Consider the following 21,778-nt stretch of genomic DNA (forward strand, 5'->3'; position numbering starts at 1 on the left):
CATCCTACCCATTGAGTTCAGGGCTCATGGGAAGTACCTCTCATTTGGCCAATGAGGTGTGGAAAAGCTAGAGACTATTAGCAAAGACTGATGGACGCATCAGAGATTGCCGTACTCTCTATCTAGGATGGCATGGTCCAACCACTTGATCTGGGATCAAGATTTGTGAGGTCTGGGACCTCTGGACTGATTATGTCAGTCGGGGAATGATGTCTTTGTGACTGACCCACTTCTGTTCTGAAATAAAGAAGCCAGCAAAGCAAGTTTCGGCGGGATGACTCACGATGTTAATTGCACTAATAGATGGAGTTCTCCCTAGTTGAGAGGGAGTGTTAAAATTGGACAACTAGGTCCAAACTCCATGTTCTGATGCTCAGATTAAGAGGCTAATATTTTTGTTGGATTCCTCTTTCTGAGAGGTGTAAAATCCATATAAAAATAGTCTTAATCCGATGAGCAGAACTTATATTTTGAATTTATTATTCTTAATAAATTATGTGTGCAAGGTCAGCCAGTTTTGTAATGTAGGCTCACATGCCCAACAGATGTGTCACACACCCTCATTGATGGATATATATACAGGAAAAGTTGGAGAGAATTTGATCACAACTCAACTCACATCTTCCTCTCTCATCCTATAAGTACGAGCTACCTGGAGGACGAATTTCAGCCACACGTGGGAAGGACGAAGAGGATTTTTCTGCTGCTAGGGTTTCTGCTGCTAGAGTTTCGCAGAAGTTTGACCAGCGTTGACTTTGGTCAACGCTTGGTCCAAACTAGCTGAAAACTTGTGGGAGGTTCGTTTTTTGAAGGCCGTACTACCTGGCACAAAAATCGAGGTCAAAGGGTTGACCGTTTTGCTGCTGCGTTGACTTTTAGCTTGCTGCCCCTGCGTTGACTTTTCAGGACATCGTTGACTTTTGTAGAACTGACTTGGGTTGACTCATCTACTGGTTGGAGGGTTGTTGTGACACATGCTGGGCTGGCTGACCAAAGGAGACTTTGCTGGTTGAAGCATCCGGTTGACCGCCGAAACGAACACATACATTTTTCTTGTTTCTGATTTGTCTTCTGTAAGATCTGCTTATATGTTCTATCTACATTTTGCTTATCTACTTGTATGATTGCTGTGAGGAAAGTGAAATTGCTCTTAGCATAGAACATCTACAAAACTTTACAAATAGGCAACTAGGGCCAAATTCCACTTTGAACAGCTCATTTGATGGAGATGGCGATTGCAATAAATTCCTCTTTTTGTGAGGACCAAAATAAACCTAAAGATCATCAAATTTGGACAAGGAAAAGTGCATTTTTGAATTATAAGCCCACATGTGCATATTTGATCAAGTCGGCCCTAAAGAAAATTGGACACCCTTGGAAGGATATAAATATAAGTGACCTCAACCTCACTTGGACATGATCATGAGACACTCTTCCATTCTCGTTCTTGTTTTTGGCTCACACAAGTCTGAAGCAGATCTGCAGAGGAATGGTTTGCATGAAGGTGAAATTGCAGGGTCTAAAGCTTACATCTCTATTTTAGGGTTTTGGGCCTCTGTCACAGGCATGACACAATGAGATCTCCACTGCAATCCCTCGCTGGTAGGCTCATCCATGTGACTGAAGCCTTTCAGTCCCACGCACAACTCGTCCTCCATGTGATTGAAGACTCGGGTTCTGGATTACAGTCGATGGCCTAACAAAGGATACTTTCGACTGCAGTCATTGGCTAGCAGGCTCAAGGGAGAGACTGGAACCTCTCAATCGCACACAAGACTCCTCCTCCATGCAATTGGGACCTAAAAGTTGGTTTTTCAGTTGTCCGAAGTTTTCTCTCGTTGACAGCAGTGATTGGCAATTGACTACAAATAGTGGCAGTTGGTTTCAGGCTTCTAATACAATGTGTTGAGTATTAACATTGCTAGGTTCATTTCATGAATATTATTTAGTTGATGTTGTTGGATAGTTGTATGGATGAAGATATGGATCATTGTACTCTCTTTCGCTGAATCATTCAATGACAATCTAATAAGAAGAAGAATTTGAAATGGTTTTCCCCGTAGTGGATTTTGCCCTAGTCTCCAACCAATCCTGGTGTTCTCTATGTGTGAATGCTTTTCTTATATTGTTCCTTTATGTTCCACTATTTTGATGGTGATGATATTGTTCTTTTTATATAGTTGCATATGTTGTTGAATAATTGTGTAAATATGAATAATGTTATGATATTATGGGGTAAATATAATGTGTTAATGAAGAAATGCAATTATCAAAGCAAGAACAATATAGCCCTAAGAAAAATCAACAAGGAAAATATTACTTTGAATCTATGAGCAAGGCCCGAAAGATGCAGAGTTATTATGATAAATCATTAAAAGCTAAGTCACCTTATTTACCTTCTTTGAAAAACCTGCTAAATCTGAATATGTCAAACCTTCAAGATTAAGATTTCTCTCTTGATAAAGTCATATTAAGTGGTTGCATGAATGTTTTGAGTATATGACTAAGATCTAGATGATGAATTTTATTGCAAATTCATAAGAAGCTGATCTTGTTGCTGTTACAATGATTTTATGAAAGAAGACTTTCTTGATTTGATTAAATCAAGGTTCATCACTGAAGATCCAGGGCTCCTAAACCCTAGCTAGCAACATGACTTGGATATGAAAGCCCTAGGATTTATGGGCAAAACCCTAGGATTGATTGCTTTCGCTGAAATAAGAAACCCTAGCTCCTGCAAAGGATGAATTACTTGATGATGATGATGTGGACAAGGTTGATTTGCAAGTTGGATGCAAGAAGGCTAAAGATCAAGAGGGAGTCAACATGTTCTCAAAAGATAAGTATCCTATATTTCTCTTATTTCAATTATTACTATTGTTGTTGTTATTCTTCTTGTCCTTGTATATCTTGCTTGGTTGCATTTGTTCTTCCTTGGCCTCCTGATGAGGACTACAGATACATGATGAAGCCAACCTAGGTTGGTGCAATGAATAAAAAGATTGGAAGAACAAAGCTTGTGACAAGAAGACTTTTGTTGAGATATATTGTATTAGATGAGCCCTGGAGCTGACATGTTCTCAAAAGATAAGTATCCCATATTTCTCTTATTTCAATTATTACTATTGTTGTTGTTATTCTTCTTGTCCTTGTATATCTTGCTTGGTTGTGTTTGTTCTTCCTTGGCCTCCTAATGAGGACTATAGGTACATGATGAAACCGGCCTAGGCTGGTGCAACGAATAAAAAGATTGGAAGAACAAAGCTTGTGACAAGAAGACTTGTGTTGAGAGATATTGTATTAGATGAGCCCTGGACTCGAAGGGAACAGACAAATCAGCCAGATTAAAGCTTGTTTGGATCCATGTCGAAAAGAGGTCAATTGTGACTCCCAAAATAAAGATGGTTAGAAGCTATGTTGCATGAGTTTCTGAAACGTGGGAACGTTGGGAACTTGGGTATGGGTGTCAGGAACGACTAGAGGTTTCCCCAAAATTTACAGGAAACGACTAATCGAGAACGATACTATTATATAATAATAAAAAAATAAAAATATATAATTATATAATAATCAAAATTAATATTAAACTTAAATATTCAAATATCAAAATCAATTTAAATATATAATCTCTCTTATACATAAATATATTCTCTTAGTGTCTCTCTTCCTGAGTCTCTCCCTTTTATATATATAAAATATTAACATTATCAGTTCTCTGACACATGACCAGTATTTGAAACAATCTGCCTTAAAAATACAAAGGAACAATTTTACTTATGTTTCTCTAGTTATTCTTATGAGAAAAATTAAAGCGACTCTAATGGTTAAGCATTGACTGCCACATACAATATGCACACAATCTTCTACGATACATATACATAAACAAAAAAATAAATACTCATCAGCATGACATCCCAGATATCGCCCTTACATTGAGGTGTCACACGCTTCCTTAACCCATCAAGAGATTGCTCCAATTTCTCAATTAAAGATATCGGTGTTAAGGATGTCTTTGGCCTTTCTTCCTACGAAGGTTTCAACAAAGCCTCATGTTTTGTGGGCAGTTCAACATATTTGTCTACATGCTTTGTATTCCCCAACCCCAGGGAACACAAGAACTCCAAAAAAAATAGTCTCCAAAGCTCTCGGAACTTTCCCAAGCTCCCATTGCAACTCCCACAGAAAATGGAATGTTCCCATACAGTTCCAAAGCTTACGGGAGCGCTGGAACCATTGGAACGGGTTTCCCACCTCTAGGGAGTGGTTCCCATGTAACAAAGGTTAGAAGTGTCAAACAAAGGATTACCTCGATGAGAGGGAGAGGATTATGAAGACACGTTTGTCGTTGTTGCCAGGTATGCTTCTATTAGATCTGTCATTGCTTTGGCTTCTATTGCAGGCTTGGAATTGCATCAAATGGATGTCAAGACTACCTTTCTAAATGGAGTCATTAAAGAGGAACTCTATATTGAGCAACCTCAAGGCTTTGAATTTCATGATAGAGAAACACATGTTTGCAAATTGAAAAAAGCCTTGTCTGGGCTGAAGTAGGCTCCTCGTGCATGCTACTCCCGTTTTGATGGCTCTTGCTTTCAAGAAGAGTGATGTTGATCCGAATTTGTACTTCAAAGTTGTTGAAGGCAATTCCTTGCTTTTGCTACTAGATATAGATGATTTGTTTCTGACAGGGGTTGCACTTCTCATTCTCTAGTGTAAGAGGGAGTTGACTCTTGATGAAGGATCTTGGTTTTATGCATTATTATTTGGGATTGGAAATATGACAAAGTCTGATGAAATCTTTGTTGGGCATGGAAATTCCACCATTAAGATCCTTCAAAAAATTGGCATGATAGATTGTAAGTCCTTGGACACTTCTTGTGGACATTTCTGAATCTACACATCAAAAATCCCAACTGCAATCATTGGTTTAATATCTCCTACTTGTTCTTTGCATTAACGAGTTATTTAATTACTTAAACAGCGATGAAAACAACTATTGCATCCTACGCATACATACAAATCATGAACTGAAATAAACTGAGACAATCACACGAGGGACATCGTTATTTTGGACAATCGTCCCCGGAAAAACTCAATGCGGGAATACGGTGCAACATATAGAGGGTTTGTATTATTAAGCAGATTCTTGAATACAACTAGGGTGCCAGATATGGCTCACCCACAGAGAAAACTCCTGGCAAAAGTACCTCTATCTGGAGACAGATATTTCGGCAAATCCAACAACTGGATGAAAAAACCCCATAGATGAAAAATGTTTTCCCCAGTGCTAGGCAGCGATGGTTGCTCCAAGTTCTGCATTGGAACTGCGTCACCTCCTCTAGGAGTTGCATCACCCTCTTGTTAGGATATTCCGACACATAGGAAGTAGTTAAGTACAACTTGGTCTAGTTTAGAGTTAGGTAAAGTGTGTTTCTTTACCGTTGTACATATTGTAACTTACAATCCGACGGTCACGATATGTAGTGATCCGACGGTTCATTCTCTCCTCGGTATTACCGACACTTGATCCGTGGCTTGACACCCGATTGGTCCATGAGTTCTATTTAAAGCGCATGGAGGGTCATTGTTCGGGTAATCCGTGCATGAGAGAAGCTTATGTAAATTTTCATTCTTTGATTAATAAATTGCCTGTAGTAGCCACGTTGGCGCAGGCCGTGGACTGTTTCCCTCTTTGAGGGTTTTAACCACGTCAAAAATACTGGTGTATTGATCTGTGATCTGGTTGTGAGCGGTGTCCTTTTGGTGTTCTTTCTGAGGAACTTACCCTGTAAATTCCTACATGGTATCAGAGCTATTTGAGGGCCGCGTCCGTTGGTGATCCAAATCTGAAGCCGGTAGAACTGCATGCGGCTGTCGTTTCCTAGATCTGTTGTTTCTGACAGCTTTCGGGCCGAGAGGACTGCTCTGTTGCGTTCGGAGCATCTGTTCCAGTGAGGAACCCCTTTCGTTTCACGCGAAAAGGTTTCCGGTAGCCCTAGCTGCGTCATTTTTCAGATCGGGAGGTATACAGTGTTTTTGCAGTTTACTGTTATTTTCTCTCTGCTTATTTCGGTTTCGGTTTATTTACCCTTCATTTCTGCGTATGCTCTTTGCCCTGCGACTCTGTGCGATCTGGGCAAATCAGAAACAGAAAGGAAGGATTTTTCTCATGCGTATGCTCTTTTCCCTGCACCTTAGTGTGATCTCGGAAAATCAGAAACATTGAGAAAATATTTAGTTTTTCGACTAAAGCTAACTTTGAGATTTTTTTTTTAAAATATCTAGTTTTTTGGCTAAAGCTAACTTCGAGCCGCAAGGTTCGTTTTTCTTTGCATATTCGTGTTGGGTTTTGTGTTTTGTGTTTTGTAGGGAAAAAGAGCTTTCTCAAGGCAAGCACGCAAACCGAGGACCCCCCCTCTCTCTCTCTCTCTCTCTCTCTCTCTCTCAAATTTTTTGTATAGATCAATTGGTTCAAAGCTATTTTAAGAGAGTAGAGGTCTTGGGTTCAAGTCTCCATTTTTTGGGGGCGGATTTTTTTTCATTCCCGCACATTCGCGCACTTTGCCGGCAACTTCAACAAAAAAAAAATTTCAAAAAGCCATAACTTCTTCATCCGGAAGCCTTTTTCAGAGCCGTTTTTTTTAAAACAGCCTAATTTTTCGAGATCTATCCATTGGAACACTTACTTTCAGCATCTTCAGCTTCAGTTTTTTTTTTTTTAAATGGAAAGTCCATGCCAAGTCATTCTTGACAGCACTAACTACTTCCAATGGATAGCCTACATGGAAGATTTACTTAGAAGTAAAGGTCTCTACAGAATAGCCACAGACCAAGAGAAGAAACCAAAAGATGAAGACAAGGCTGCAAAATGGGAAAATAGACAAGATCAAGCACGTGGTTTGATAGGGATGTCTATTTCTCCTGATCTTAGATTCCATATTGCAGAACTTGAGACTCCTCATGAAGCATTGGAAAAAATCGCTAAAGTTTTTGGGATTAAAAATGAAATTAGAGCCCATCAACTTGAAAATGAGTTGCTTACTTTGGATCCTAATAATTTTTCTTGCATTGAAGATTTCTTGTCCAAATTCAAGACCCTTAGATATCTCTTGGAAGGTGTTAAGGTTAAGAAAGAAGATGGTAACCTTATTTATTCCATCCTTACTAAGTTGGGACCAGCCTACTCTGTATTTGTTTCCACTTTCCATTCTACAAGGGAAGCTTTCATTTGTCAAGGAAAAGACTACAAGGCCCCTTCCTTTGACTCCTTTTGTGATTCCTTAATAAGAGAACAAGAAAAACTCTTACACCTTGGTCTTCTTAATCTTGGAAACTCTTCCACGAAAGCGTTAGCCGCCCAGCAGCAACCAAATTCAAAGAATCCTAAGAAGTCATATCCTCAAAAGAATGGCCCTAAACCAACTCAGCCTCAAAATGAAAGATCATTTCAGCAAAATGATAAGACCAATAAAAACAAATGGAAGAAGACTGATAGACATTGTAACTTTTGTAATCGAGATGGCCACTTAGAATCTAAATGCTTTAAGAAGATGGAAGCCTTGGAAGCCGCAATGAAGAAACATAACATCCATGTGGAGCCTACTTCAACTTCAACTTCCAGAATGGCACTTTCTGCATGTCGTTGTCAATCATCTCAGTCTGGTTATGCATTAAATGTATCTTTTTCCTCTCCTTCTCATGAGTGGCTCATTGATTCTGGAGCCTCTTATCACATGGCCAAAAACCAAGCCATGTTTTCTTCTTTAAATGATTGTAACACCAAAAATATATATGTTGGTGATGATAGATCTCTTAATGTTGTCGGGACTGGAACTGTTCATCTAGACAATGGTCAGTTTAATGATGTATTATGTGTTCCAACCTTATCCTGCAACCTTCTATCTGTATATCAGATAACTCATTTAGGTGAAGGTAAAATTGTTGAATTTTCACCTCATGATGTTGTAATCAAGGATCTAAGAGATCCTAAACAGATTCTAGCTACTGGTATTGCTGATGATTCCACAAGGTTGTATAAGTTTCACAACTTTGGGTCATCAAATCTTCCCTCAGTATTTGTTGCTCATAATGATGAAGTGAGCAAACTTTGGCATGAGCGATTTGGTCACTTAAACTATCGCTCCCTTCAGCATCTATGCAAAGAAAATATGGTGACAGGTCTTCCTATGGTATCTTGCAGAGATGGTGTTTGTTCCGGATGTGTACTCGGAAAACATCATCAGGACAGTTTTGACAAACGTGCCTCTTGGCACGCCTCAGCCCCTTTACAGCTTGTGCACAGTGATTTATGTGGTCCTCTTCCTGTTGCTTCATTCTCTGGCTGCAAGTATTTCTTAACTTTCATTGATGATTTCTCCAGACGCACTTGGGTATACTTCTTAAAACTCAAGAGCGAAGTATTTAACACATTTTTTGCTTTCAAAGCCTTTGTTGAAAAACAATCTGGACATCAAATTCTTAAGCTAAGAACTGATAATGGTGGAGAATATGTTAAAAACACATTCATCAACTTTTGCACCGAAAATGGAATTCAAATGCAACATACTGTTCCATACACTCCACAACAAAATGGTGTAGCTGAAAGAAAAAATCGCACCTTAAAGGAAATGGCTAATTGTATGCTGCAATCTAAAGGACTCAGTCTTAGTTTTTGGGCTGAAGCAATTAATTGTGCAAATTATATAATCAATCGCACTCCTACTAAGGTTCTAGAGAATATCACTCCAGAAGAAGCTTGGAGTTCCATTAAACCAGATGTAAGTCACTTTCGTGTTTTTGGAAGTGAAGCATGGGCCCATATTCCAGATGAAAAGCATAAAGCTTTAGAACCTAAGAGTGAGAAATGTACTTTTGTTGGATATTCTGAAGATGTAAAAGGTTATAGACTTATTCCATTTAAGTCCAAAAATGTTATCATTAGAAGAGATGTAAAATTTGATGAAAATAAATCGGCCTGCGAGCCTAGTCCGGCGGATGTGCCACCTCTTCCTATCTCTTCTACTTTTGAAAACATTTCTTCTTCAGATGATGAAAGCGAGGATGATAATCCTCCCCCACCTTCTCAGGATCCTCAACTTCCAAGATGGGTCCGTGCTACTCGGGATGCAGCAGGTGATCTTGCCGGTGATCCTACAGATCAACGACATACACGTTCTCAGTTTGAAAGAGCCTCTTCTTTACTGGCTCAAGCTCCAGTAAATCATGATCCTGACACTTTTGCAGAAGCTTCAGGCCATCCACATTGGGAAGCAGCTATGAATGAAGAATATCATTCATTGTTGGCAAATGATACATGGGATCTTGTTCCTCTACCAACGGGACGCAAACTTGTTAGATGTAAATGGGTTTACAGAACCAAGTATGGACCAAATGGGAAAGTTGATAAACATAAAGCTCGTCTTGTTGCTAAGGGCTTTTCACAGGTTGAAGGCATTGACTACACTGAAACCTTCTCCCCTGTTGCCAAAATGAACTCTATCCGCCTTGTTCTTTCCCTTGCTGCCTCTTTAAAATGGGAAGTCCATCAGATGGATGTTAAATCTGCCTTCTTGCATGGGGACTTGCAGGAAGAAATCTATATGGAACAACCCATTGGCTTCATACAAACAGACTCCAGCCTTGTTTGTCGACTTAAGAAATCCCTTTATGGTCTCAAGCAAGCTCCTCGGGCTTGGTATGCCAAAATGGATAGCTTTCTTTTAGAATCTGGCTTTTCTAGGTGTTATTCTGACAATACTGTCTACACCAAGAAAGTGGGCAACTCTCTTATCATGCTTGTTCTTTATGTTGATGATCTTATTCTTATTGGTAGTGATCCCAACCTTATAAACCATGTGAAGTCCAGCCTTAAAAAGAAATTTGAAATGACAGACTTAGGACACTTACACTATTTTCTCGGTCTTCAAGTCTTGCAATCCAAGGAGGGTATTTTCCTTTCCCAGTCCAAGTATGCTTGTGATATTCTTCGTCATTTTCACATGGAAGACTGTAAGCCAGCCCCTTCTCCCTTTCAGTCTGGAGTCAAACTTTCAGTCTCTTGTACTTCTCCTGAAGTTGATGCTACCTTATACCGTCAACTTGTAGGAAAACTCTTGTATTTAACCCATACTCTTCCTGACCTTTCCTTTGTTGTTGGCCTTGTTGCTCGTTTTATGCAAAACCCCCGTGAAAGTCATTGGAAAGCAGCTAAAAGAATACTTCGTTATGTTCGAGGTACAGTACAGTTTGGGATTCATTACAGTGCCAAAGCAGCTCCTCTATTAGTCGGTTTCACTGATTCTGATTGGGTTGGTGACCCTGATGATCGAAAGTCTACTGTCGGTTATGTCTTCACTCTTGGTTCAAGACCTATTACATGGGCTTGTAAGAAACAGGCTGCCATTTCTCTTTCGTCAGCAGAAGCAGAGTATCGTGGTGCCGTGGAAGCTAGTAAGGAAGCCTTGTGGCTTCATCAGATCCTATCAGAGTTTGGCTTTGAGCAGCAGCATCCAACCACACTTTGGTGTGATAATCAAAGTGCCATTCAGCTATGCAAAGATCCAGTCCAGCATCAGCGCAGCAAACACATTGAACTACACATGCACTTCATCAGAAAGCTCATTCATGACCATGTTCTTGAAGTGCAATATTGTTCAACAGATGATCAGGTTGCAGACATCTTCACAAAGGCTCTCACAGAGGCGAAGTTCACTAAACTTCGATATATGCTTGGAGTTCAGGAAGTTGTCACTAAGGGGGGATAGGCTCTAGTGCCTCCTTCCTTCTCCTATTGTGTCATATTTGTAAATCCTTCAATCCTATCCCAAGTTGTTCTTAAGGGGGGATGTTAGGATATTCCGACACATAGGAAGTAGTTAAGTACAACTTGGTCTAGTTTAGAGTTAGGTATAGAGTTAGGTAAAGTGTGTTTCTTTACCGTTGTACATATTGTAACTTACAATCCGACGGTCACGATATGTAGTGATCCGACAGTTCATTCTCTCATCGGTATTACCGACACTTGATCCGTGGCTTGACACTCGATTGGTCCATGAGTTCTATTTAAAGTGCATGGAGGGTCATTGTTTGGGTAATCCGTGCATGAGAGAAGCTTATGTAAATTTTCATTCTTTGATTAATAAATTGCCTGTAGTAGCCACGTTGGTGCAGGCCGTGGACTGTTTCCCTCTTTGAGGGTTTTAACCACGTCAAAAACACTGGTGTATTGATCTGTGATCTGGTTGTGAGCGGTGTCCTTTTGGTGTTCTTTCTGAGGAACTTACCCTGTAAATTCCTACACCTCTCAGTGAGCCTCCATTGCTCAGAAATTCGATATGCTGAACTTCTCTCTCTCTACCCCACAGACAAACCCCAACGCTGCCTCTAAGGGCCTGCATCAACCCCTCCACCTTCTACGTCACCTGCGTTAGCCTCTCTGGCCTCTGTGTCACCCTTTCTGGAGCTGCGTTGTCTCTCCTGGTGCTACTCTGCCTCATTTATTCTTCGGCCTCGCACTGCAGTCCCTTTGTCGAACTGCCCCTCACTGCAACTCAGACCACTAGCTCGATTTTCTCAGCAAACCTTGCCCCAGAAAAATCGAACTCGTTGATCTCTTGGTGTGTCTCCAACTGACCCTCAAGCCTCCTCTTATACTTTTCCTATTGATGAATCAACAGCCGTGATCTAATCTCTAATCAACAACTAAGATTAAAACAGGCTTGATCCTTGTCACTTAGAACCTTCTCACCCATATTTTTATTAATACACTTTAATATTTTTATTTTCCGAACTTTAGACTTCAAAACCCATTAAAAATATTAATTATTTTAATAGCTCCTTAGCCGAGTGGAATTTCTCCAAACGATTTCTGGGTTCTGGAGATCTCATGTGTTCTAGCCCCTCCACAAAATTTTGGAGCTAGAGCACATCTGATGCTACCCAAAATCAACACTCCCTCTTAGCGACGAATGTGCTCTAGCAATACTTCCCCATAAAGGCATTACACGGATCCACTGCATTGGTCCTCTGTGTTGCTGATGCTTGGCCTGTTGCCCTTCATATACTACACCACTGCTTCCTGCACTGTTGCCCATGACTCTGCCACTGCCACTGCTACATCTATACTATAGCTCTCTCTCAAAATGTTACATCATGTTACGCATAGCACTGCCACTGCTAACTGTTGCACTACAACTCAATTACTGAGAAGTAAGTAACTGAAACTTGACCCAAAAACTGACATCTTGGCCAGTATGGATGCCTCGTGATCCTGATGCTACCTCTGTTGCTAATATGTGTTGACCGTCTACTGCCACTGCGCTGTTGCAAACTGCTTTGTGCCTCTAGCATTGCTACAACATCCACTGCGTTGCCTCAGACTTTAGCACTCTAGCTCTGCCACTATCGCTCCATCACACCTCGCTCCAACCGACACCCATCATTTTGCTACTATCGTTCAGGGCTCCCATAGCCATATGTGATCCAAGAGTTTGGGCACCTCAAGGATCCTACCTAAGTTTCCATGTAGTCCTCTCGACTACAACTCCATATCGCCCCACCTCTTCTCCAAAGGTGCATGAGCACTCATGGCATAATCGTCATCCTCGCCTTCCTTGTCCACTTTCGCTGGAGCAGCCTTCAATTTAGAAGCTTCCCCCTTGCCCTTCTTCCGGGGGCACTGAGTAGCATAATGTACCATTTCACCACAGTTGAAGCATCTAACCTTGGCTATGTCCTTCTTTCCCTTTTGTTGCCCTTGTTGTCCCGACGATGCGAGAGCTACATCCTCCTCCTTCTCCTTGATTCGAGCTCCCTTGCCGCTACTCCCTGTCTTGGTCAATCTCCTGAGCTCTTCTTGTCGAAGAGCTACCCACATCTCCTCCCAACTGGGGAGAGTCGCTCTGCCCAAAATACTTTGGACAAATGTCTCCCAGTGTTCGGTGATTACATTCAGGGCAATCCTAACCATGAACTCAGGATCTGGAGTAGACCCCACAGAAGTCAACTCGTCGTGAATCCCTTGCAACCTGAGAAGGAAGGGATCTATCTCCTCTCCCTTCTGCATCTGGTATTGTCTCAGCTGATTTTCTAATAGCATCTTTTGTTGCACGGAAGAGCCTTGGTACAAGGTGGTCAGGGTCTCCCACATCCCCCTTGTTGTTTCCTTCTCAGCAATGTGTGTTACTACATGCTCTTTGACCCAGTCTAGGATCATGCAATTTGCCTTCGCCTAGGCCTCCTCGTACTTCTTTGTCGCATCAGTGTCAACCAGAACAGCAACCACTTTCAAGGCATAGTCCTTGATGCGATGTTTATCTAGGATTGCCAAGATCCTGGCCTTCCAAATGACAAAATTGGATGCTCCGTCCAATCTGTCCTGATCCCTCAACCCATTCATGGCCATCTCTACTCAAAAATAGGATTGGTTCTCTTCTCCCTCTCCTACCGTCAATCTAGCAGGACTTGGATCTCGATTCCTTGGGCACAAGAAACCCTCTAAGGAACAAGCTCCTCTCTAGACTCCCTTTGAGTCCTGATTTCCCTCTCGGAAATCCTCCAGCCAACTGTCGAATCGCTCCTCTCCAATCCTCCTTTGTTGCTGCAACCCAGATCTAGATTTCTTGGCTAGAAATCTATCAAGGCAGTGATTCCCTCTACCTTGGTTTAGTCTCCTTAGACATTGTTCTGCACCAACAAAAATAGCATCCCACCAGCGCCTGAAATCGAAATCTACTCAACTCCCTTAGCCCTGACAACTGAAGAATCTGAGCCCTTCTAGCTCTGCGCAATCATTACGTGAGTTGGATTAGCTCCTCCTGGCCACTGTGTCAATCCTTCTTGGCTCAGAAAGATGATGTGGCACTGTGTGAGCTTGATCTGCCCCCCTCTGCTTCTGCGCTGGCCTGGACAGCTAACGCAGCTACTGCGTGGGCTCCTCCCAGCTACTGTGTCACCCTCACCTGGCTCAGAGTGCTAACGTAGGCATTGTGTGAGCCTCTACATCACTTTCTTTGCACTGCGTCACTCTCCCTTCTGCGTCTCTGGCTCTGGAACAGCGTTGTCACTCGAGACAGCTGCTTTTCTGCTACAAATTCTCTGGTTTCCTTGGCTGGTGTCTTTAGTCTCCTATGATTTGCAATGCTCTGATACCATGTGAAAATTTTTGAATCTACACATCAGAAATCCCTACTGCAATCATTGGTTAAACATCTCCTACTTGTTCTTTGCATTAACGAGTTATTTAATTACTTTAACAACGATGAAAACACCATTGCATCCTACGCATACATACAGATCATGAACTGAAATAAATTGAGACAATCACACAAGGGACACTGTTATTTTTGGACAATCGTCCCCAGAAAAACCCAATGCGGGAAAACGGTGCAGCATATAGAAGGTTTGTATTATTAAGCAGATTTTTGAATACAACTAGGGTGTCAGATATGGCTCATCCACAGAGAAAAATCCTCGTAGAACTACCTCTATCTGGAGACAGATATTTCGGCAAATCCAGCAACTGGATTAACAAACCCCACAGATGACAAATGTTGTCCCCAATGCTGGGCAGCGATGGTTGCTCCAAGCTCTGCGCTGGAACTGTGTCACCTCCTATAGGAGCTGCGTCACCCTCTCAATGAGCCTCCATTGCTCAGAAAGTCGATATGTTGAACTTCTCTCTCTGCCCCATAGACAAACCCCAGCGCTGCCTCTAAGGGCCTCCATCAGCCCCTCCAGCTTCTACGTCACTTGCGTCAGCCTCTCTGGCCTCTGTGTCACCCTCTCTAGAACTGTGTTGTCTCTCCTGGTGCTACTCTGCCTCTCTGCTATGTATTCTTCAGCCTTGGACTGAAGTCCCTCTGTCGAACTGCCCCTCACTACAACTCAAACCACTAGCTCGATTTTCTCAGCAAACCTCGCCCCAGAAAAATCGAACTCTTTGATCTCTTGGTGTGTCTCCAACTGACCCTCAAGCCTCCTCTTATACTTTTCTTGTTGATGAATCAACAGTCATGATCTAATCTCTAATCAACAACTAAGATTAAAACGGGCTTGATCCTCATCACCTAGAACATTCTCACCCATATTTTTATTACTACACATCAATATTTTTATTTTCCTAAGTTTAGACTTAGGAACCCATTAAAAATATTAATTATTTTAATAACTCCGTATCCAGGTGGAATTTCTCCAAACAATTTCTGGGTTCTGGAGATCTCATGTGTTCTAGCCCCTCCACAAAATTTCAGAGCTAGTGCACATCCAATGCTACCCAAAATCAACACTCCTATAGTAACAAATTGGAAGTTGTGAGATTGTGATTATGAATTGGTTGATCCCTCTATGTATAGCAAATTGATTGGCTCATCGAACTATCTGGTGAACACCAGGCCTGATATCTGTTATGATATGAACACATTGAGTAAATTCTTGGTTGAGCCCTGAGATGTGCATCGGGTTGTAGCAAAACATATATTGAGATATCTGAGTTGCACCATTGATTATGGTTTGAGATATGTTTCTAATGGAAAATGGCAGTTGCATGGTTTTATTGATGTTGATTGGGTTGGATGACCTAACAATAGTAGCAACACTTTCAGTTTCTGTTTTTCGCTTGGGCTCTGTTATGATGATCAAGTAAGAAGCAAATTATTGTTGCTCTTAAAATGGTCGAGGTTGAGTATATTGTTACCTATTCAGCTTGTTGTGAAGTTGTGTTGCTTTAAAAGTTGTTTGCTAATTTGTTTGATCAAGTGTTGAAATCCCCCATTGCATATTGTGATAATCAAAGTTGTGTAAAGCTTTCTGAGAACCCAGTTTTTCATGTCAAGTCAAAGCACATTTATATCAAGTATTACTATATCTGGGATGTCGTCCTATTTGGAGTTGTGAGCCAAGAATATATTTCTATTGATGAGCAAGTTGTTGATGTTTTGTGAGAAGCCAGGAAGGGCTGAGAATCCCTTTTGGAGAGGGAGCATTGATTGATAGCATCATGAGAGTCTGACTTCTGAGGGTTGACGTGATCCCTTTGGTCATGATGACTAAGAGACTAGTTTGGTCGAGGACGCTAATTTTGTGATCTCTCCCTTAGGGAGTTACCGATCAACCAGTGGATTGGTCGAGGAAATTAATCTTGAGTTCCCTTCCTTAGGTCGTTGACTGAGAATCCAATGAGTTTGGTCGGGAAGGATGAGTCCTCTCCCTTGGGTCATGGAACGAAAGACCTTGTTTATGGTCAGGGAGATGGACCCTGTGTAACCATTGCATATGGGTGGCCTCATTGATTATCCCATTGGTCAGTTGGACACTGACCCGGATGCCATTGAGTCTTGGCTTATGATGAGACTTGTGATCTCTCCCTTGGGCAGTTACTAAGAGGCCTATGATTGGTCAGGGAGATTGATTTTGAAAGAGAGAGAGACTTGTACATTTGATCTCTCCCTTGGGCAGTGGCTGACCTATGAATTGGTTGGGGAGAATGATCTTGAGAGAAAGAATGAGAAGTACCTCCCTAGCTAAGAGGGAGTGTTGAAAATTGGTAGCCATGGTCGGTATTTTCATTTGCAAAACAAAGGAGAAATTATAATTTTGAATGTTGACCAAATCGGCATAAAGTGCTCAAGTCGGCCCCACATGATGAATGGGTTTGACCCCAAGGTCCAAACCCTCCTCCTAAACCACATATAAATAAAAGTTTGTTGACCCTCATTTGGTATCACATCAACACACATCATTCGATCTGAAATCACAAGAAGTCCACACGTGCGAAGGAGTAAGAGGAGAATTTCTGATCTGTGTTGACCAACAGTTCTACTTCAGTTTGACCTGCATTGACTTGGGAGAATCTGATTCTGTTTGATGGAGACTTTGAGTGTTTGAAGCTGCCAAAATTCTTCTGAGGTTCATTGAATGGTTTGACAGCATTGATATCTCTGTTCTGGGCTCATTGACTGAAGATCCGCCCTGAGATTTTGACTGAGACTTTTGACTGGTTTGTTGACTGAGATTTGGATCAAATTTCAGCCCTTCTGTTCAGCTACCTCAGGCCGAAATTTGGCCCTCTGTTGCAGACTTGACTTTGACCAGCATTAACTGTATTCTCTCTCCTTTGACTGGTTTGACTTGGCAAATATTGAGGTCAGGAAATTGGAATCTTGGCTGGAATATTCTGATGTACATTTGATGAACTGAATTCTCTCTCATAAGAAAAGATTGTCCTACTTTCTGGTGTCTTTTGTCTCTTGTCTTACTGTTTAAACTTTATTGTGATCTCTATTGCTCTATCTTAGAAATGAATGGTTGAGATTTTCCATGTATAACTGCTTGATGATTGGAATGGTCTAAAGAAGTAATATTGTATCATTGGAAGTAGTTATCAATTTGAAAAACTGTATTAGTCTTGATTGCACTTGAAATTCAACAAATACAAGGAAGTTTCACTTACAAATATAAAACTATACAGAAATTCACACAAAATTCAAAGGATTCAAACTTAAAAATAAATGATAAACACAATCATCAAACATAACCTAAATAAGTTTATCCAACAAACCAAATATTTGATTGGAAAAGGAGACTCAGCGATCATTTTCAAGACAATTTCCTATGTGCTACTATTTTTACAAGATCTTTAATGCATAATCAATGGTAAGCACATGCACAGTTATGATGCACAAAAACAGACAGAACCAAACATTTTCAAATAAATAATCCTCACAATCCGCAAAACATCAAATGTCATTCGAAGACACACCATGCTACACAAAACTTTGCTCTCATCGGTGCCACTGCTTGAATCATCATTTATGATAAAACTGTAACTGCTATGTAATATTACGCATAGTCCAGACTCCATGCAGCATGTAAACAAACAAATGTGCAGACTCCAATTTGCCTCTAAAGAACAGTAAATTTATTTATCATCTAGCTTTAAATCTTGAAGAATAGAATTGCTTTAATTCATGAAACCATAAATGTCAAAAAGTTAAGATCACAACAAACCTACAGTTAAGTTTCCATAACAAGTAAGTAGCTAAAGAAATGTTTTATTTGTGTCTGCAACATAAGGTTTTAAAAGCATCCGACTCCAGAAAGAAAAATACTGTTTCAACATCCAGTAAACAAGATCAGTCTGCTCAAAGACGTGAACAGGCAGAACCAGTCTAAGGAAAAACAAACAAGAAATTAAACCCAAAACAAAATGCGATACGAATGGTTCAAAATTTGTAACTGATCAACAGAAAGGAAATCATTTCAGACATGGATATGATTACCTTTCTTTGTTTTGCAGTCTTCACAATAGGAGCCTTCTTTCCCTGTAGAGATTAATAACCAAGCATCAATATAACCCATCTTATTGTTATGAAGTAGGAGGTTTAAACTTGCTTCTATTGTTAAAATATAGCACATTAAATTCTTAATTTGCTATAAAATAAAACAATAAGAAAAAGGCCATTCATAATATGTTGTTTATGTGGGTTGGAGAAGATACACCTATATATAACTTCATCTTTCGAAGATAAATACTGCAGTTAAATCACCGTGATTAATACATGTATGCAATCAAGAGTACACAATCAACATTGACAATATGTTAACGGCTTTTTGCATATGAAGACACAAACCAAGCACAATCTTCTGGAAATAAAGTGCATTTACATGTTCATATATGTGATAGATAGCAATAAAAAAAAAAGTGGGAATGCAACCTGTTACCCACCAAAATGGGTAACCCCCTAAGAGAAAACTTTTTGTCCTATTTTGGAGAGCCATCCAGTCAGCATCCCTACACATTGGCTTGATGATGATGATATGCCACCTTCTCCACCATCTCCACCAGTCACTACACCTCTCATCATCTGGCATTCCTTTTGAATGAAGGTGGGTTACCACTCAACAGGAACTTCGATCATTTTGCAATCGAGGGCTTTTATTTAATGTTTTGGGCATTTAGTATGGATAAAGGGGTGATCTAGATGATTGATTGATCTTGATTGTTGACTTGTTCTCTCACCTTAGCAGGCGAGCTTACTATTTAGCCCTAGTTCAGTGTGACCTCCCCTAAGGCCTTAGGGTTGTTGAGAAACCAAGATGCTAGTAGATTAGGGTTGATTTCTCTTAACTTGATAATTATTTGTGAATGTTTGTTGGCTTCTTATTAAATTTATATTCCCTTCATCATGCAATTACCAAAACTGTACAAAACATGAAGATCATAAAGAGACAAAGGACACAAGAAATTAAGCTCCAAGCTAGGAAAAACCCCACAAAGGGGAAAACCCAAGAAATCATCTTCTTATAGAATCAGATCAAAGTGAGAAATCCAAGACCCAAGACCAAGACTTCCACAAAATCCCAAGTCAGCCCTCCTCCATCCACAAAATCCCAAGTCAGCCCTCCCCCAAGTCACCTCCAACCAAATCAAAGTCAACAAAGTCAACGCTACTCAAACTTCATTGAAATCTGGTCAAACTTCTGAAAATTTCTGACCAGCAGTGATGGCCGAATTTCAGCCCTGTAGTAGCCTCAGAAATTGCAGGAATTTTGCACATGTGAGCAGAAAACAAGAATTTCTCTCTCCTTTCACTTCACTCTCTCTCTCCTTTGACTTTGATTTTCTTCTTCTAGCACAGAAATCAAAGTGATGCATGAGTAAGGAATGAACTCAAGTTGCCTTGTATTTATACATGTCCAAGAGGTTGAATAGCTGTCTCTTTAGGCCGATTTGTCCATGGAGGGCCGACTTGTTCTTGTCAATGACAATTTGACTTTTGACTCAAAAAAAATATTTTTTCTTTTTCTTACCAGAAGTCCAAATGGGACTTTACATTTCTTTGACTCATAATAAATTCTCTTTTGACTTAATTGACCCTATAAGCATGAAGAGCATGCTTTGCTAGAAATAAGATAATAATAATGAATATAATAAGTACATCAATGATACATTTGTATTACATTATGAAGGCCGACAGTAGTTATATTTTCAACATTCCCTCTTAACTAGGGAGGTATTCATAATGACACAACAACATACTCTCAAATTGAAATATTATCATAAGAAGGATTCAGATTGATAAGCATCATTATAACCATTGTCAAAAATAGCAAGGCCTTGACTAACAAGCTCTATCTCTCTACTAGATCAAAGCATAATGTTGTGAGGCATAGATTTGGACACCATCGCCTCTTTAGGCACAAACCCTATCCGGATGTTCACCAAGTATGTCCTCATAGGACTATTCTTATCTTAGATACACAACCTCAAAGAATATTGGTCCTCCGAACTACTCTTATCTTGGATACAAATCCTCAAAGAATATAGGTCCCCGATGCTTATTCAATACACCATTCTCCCTACCAGTGCCTTCACTAGGCTTACGGTTGTTAGTCCTGGCCATAGTGCATGAAACATGGAGAATACGGTGTCCACCCTCACTCCCTCTCAACCAAGGAGGAGATCCTCATTGCCCCTCAAACAAACAAAAATAACCACAACCCTAAGCTTGTCAAAAATACTCATCAATTCATCAACTACATGTTCTTCCATGCAGATCTGTTGTAGCTTCTCGACTCTTATCTACATCACACCATAACGAGCTTTGACCTTCCTAGTTTTATGACAATCTTCATATCGAACCCAAAATGTCATCAAATAGTTCATCAAATGCCTTATGGAGCCAAACTTCTTCACAGCTGATTTGTACAAGCCTTCACATCTTCTTTCTTCGTATTGTAACAAAATTTTGCTTCACGCTCTTCGGAGAAATCATATCAACTCCCAATTATCAATAGTATCTCTGTCAGTATCAGTATAGTCACCCAACCAATATGTTCTTGAACTGAACCAATCAAAGTTACCTCTTTTCGACTGAAGTATGTGAATTTCTTCATTGGGATGCCATCTAATCAACTTCTTCTTCCTCCTTCTTAATCTTCATTCTTTGCCATGCTCTTCCAATTCTTCCTTCTGCTAATCAAGCTTAGATAAATCTTGTCTTGACCTGCAACCTTTATTTGAAGACTATGAAAGAACAAAAGGCAAAGTACAAAGATAAAATAGCAACAGTAATAATTAAAGAAAGGAGGTGTAGAATACTTATCTCTTTCAGGAGAAATATTGTAACAAAATTTTGCTTCACGCTCTTTGGAGAAATCATATCAACTCCCAATTATCAATAGTATCTCTATCAGTATCAGTATAGTCACCCAACCAATATGTTCTTGAACTGAACCAATCAAAGTTACCTCTTTTCGACTGAAGTATGTGAATTTCTTCATTGGGATGCCATCTAATCAACTTCTTCTTCCTCCTTCTTAATCTTCATTCTTTGCCATGCTCTTCCAATTCTTCCTTCTGCTAATCAAGCTTAGATAAATCTTGTCTTGACCTGCAACCTTTATTTGAAGACTATGAAAGAACAAAAGGCAAAGTACAAAGATAAAATAGCAACAGTAATAATTAAAGAAAGGAGGTGTAGAATACTTATCTCTTTCAGGAGAGTCAGCTCCCTCTTAATCTAGGATCTTTTCATCAACCTTGTATTAGCATAATGTCATTCTTGTCATTCTCAAGTACTAGCTTTTCTTTTTATAGCGGAAACAATTAGTTAGGGTTTCTATTCCTAGGGTTTTTCTAACTCAAATTTTTGCTAGGTTTTACAAACCCTAGTATCTTCAAAATCTTCAAGATCTGCCATTTTTAGGGAATGTGAAATTCTACAAGCATATTATTGAGTTAGTTTCAAAACCCTAGCGATGTTATTAACATAAATGAGAT

At 40.2% G+C, this 21,778-nt stretch overlaps 1 protein-coding gene across 8 annotated transcripts in view; it reads right to left on the reverse strand.

Annotated features, from left to right (window-relative positions):
• LOC149180339 (ubinuclein-1-like) overlaps window positions 1-21,778 on the reverse strand; it is a 341,784-nt gene that overhangs the window by 190,713 nt on the left and 129,293 nt on the right. For all 8 annotated transcript variants that reach the window (XM_089416029.1, XM_089416032.1, XM_089416031.1 and 5 more), the window contains exon 6: window positions 18,276-18,317. In XM_089416029.1, the coding sequence (XP_089272155.1) occupies window positions 18,276-18,317 (42 nt within the window). The remainder of the gene's footprint in view (window positions 1-18,275; window positions 18,318-21,778) is intronic.

Source organism: Pinus tabuliformis, chromosome 3_2 (assembly GCF_031772625.1).
Source record: "Pinus tabuliformis cultivar Carrire ecotype Pingquan chromosome 3_2, CPIR1, whole genome shotgun sequence".
NCBI lineage: Eukaryota > Viridiplantae > Streptophyta > Pinopsida > Pinales > Pinaceae > Pinus > Pinus tabuliformis.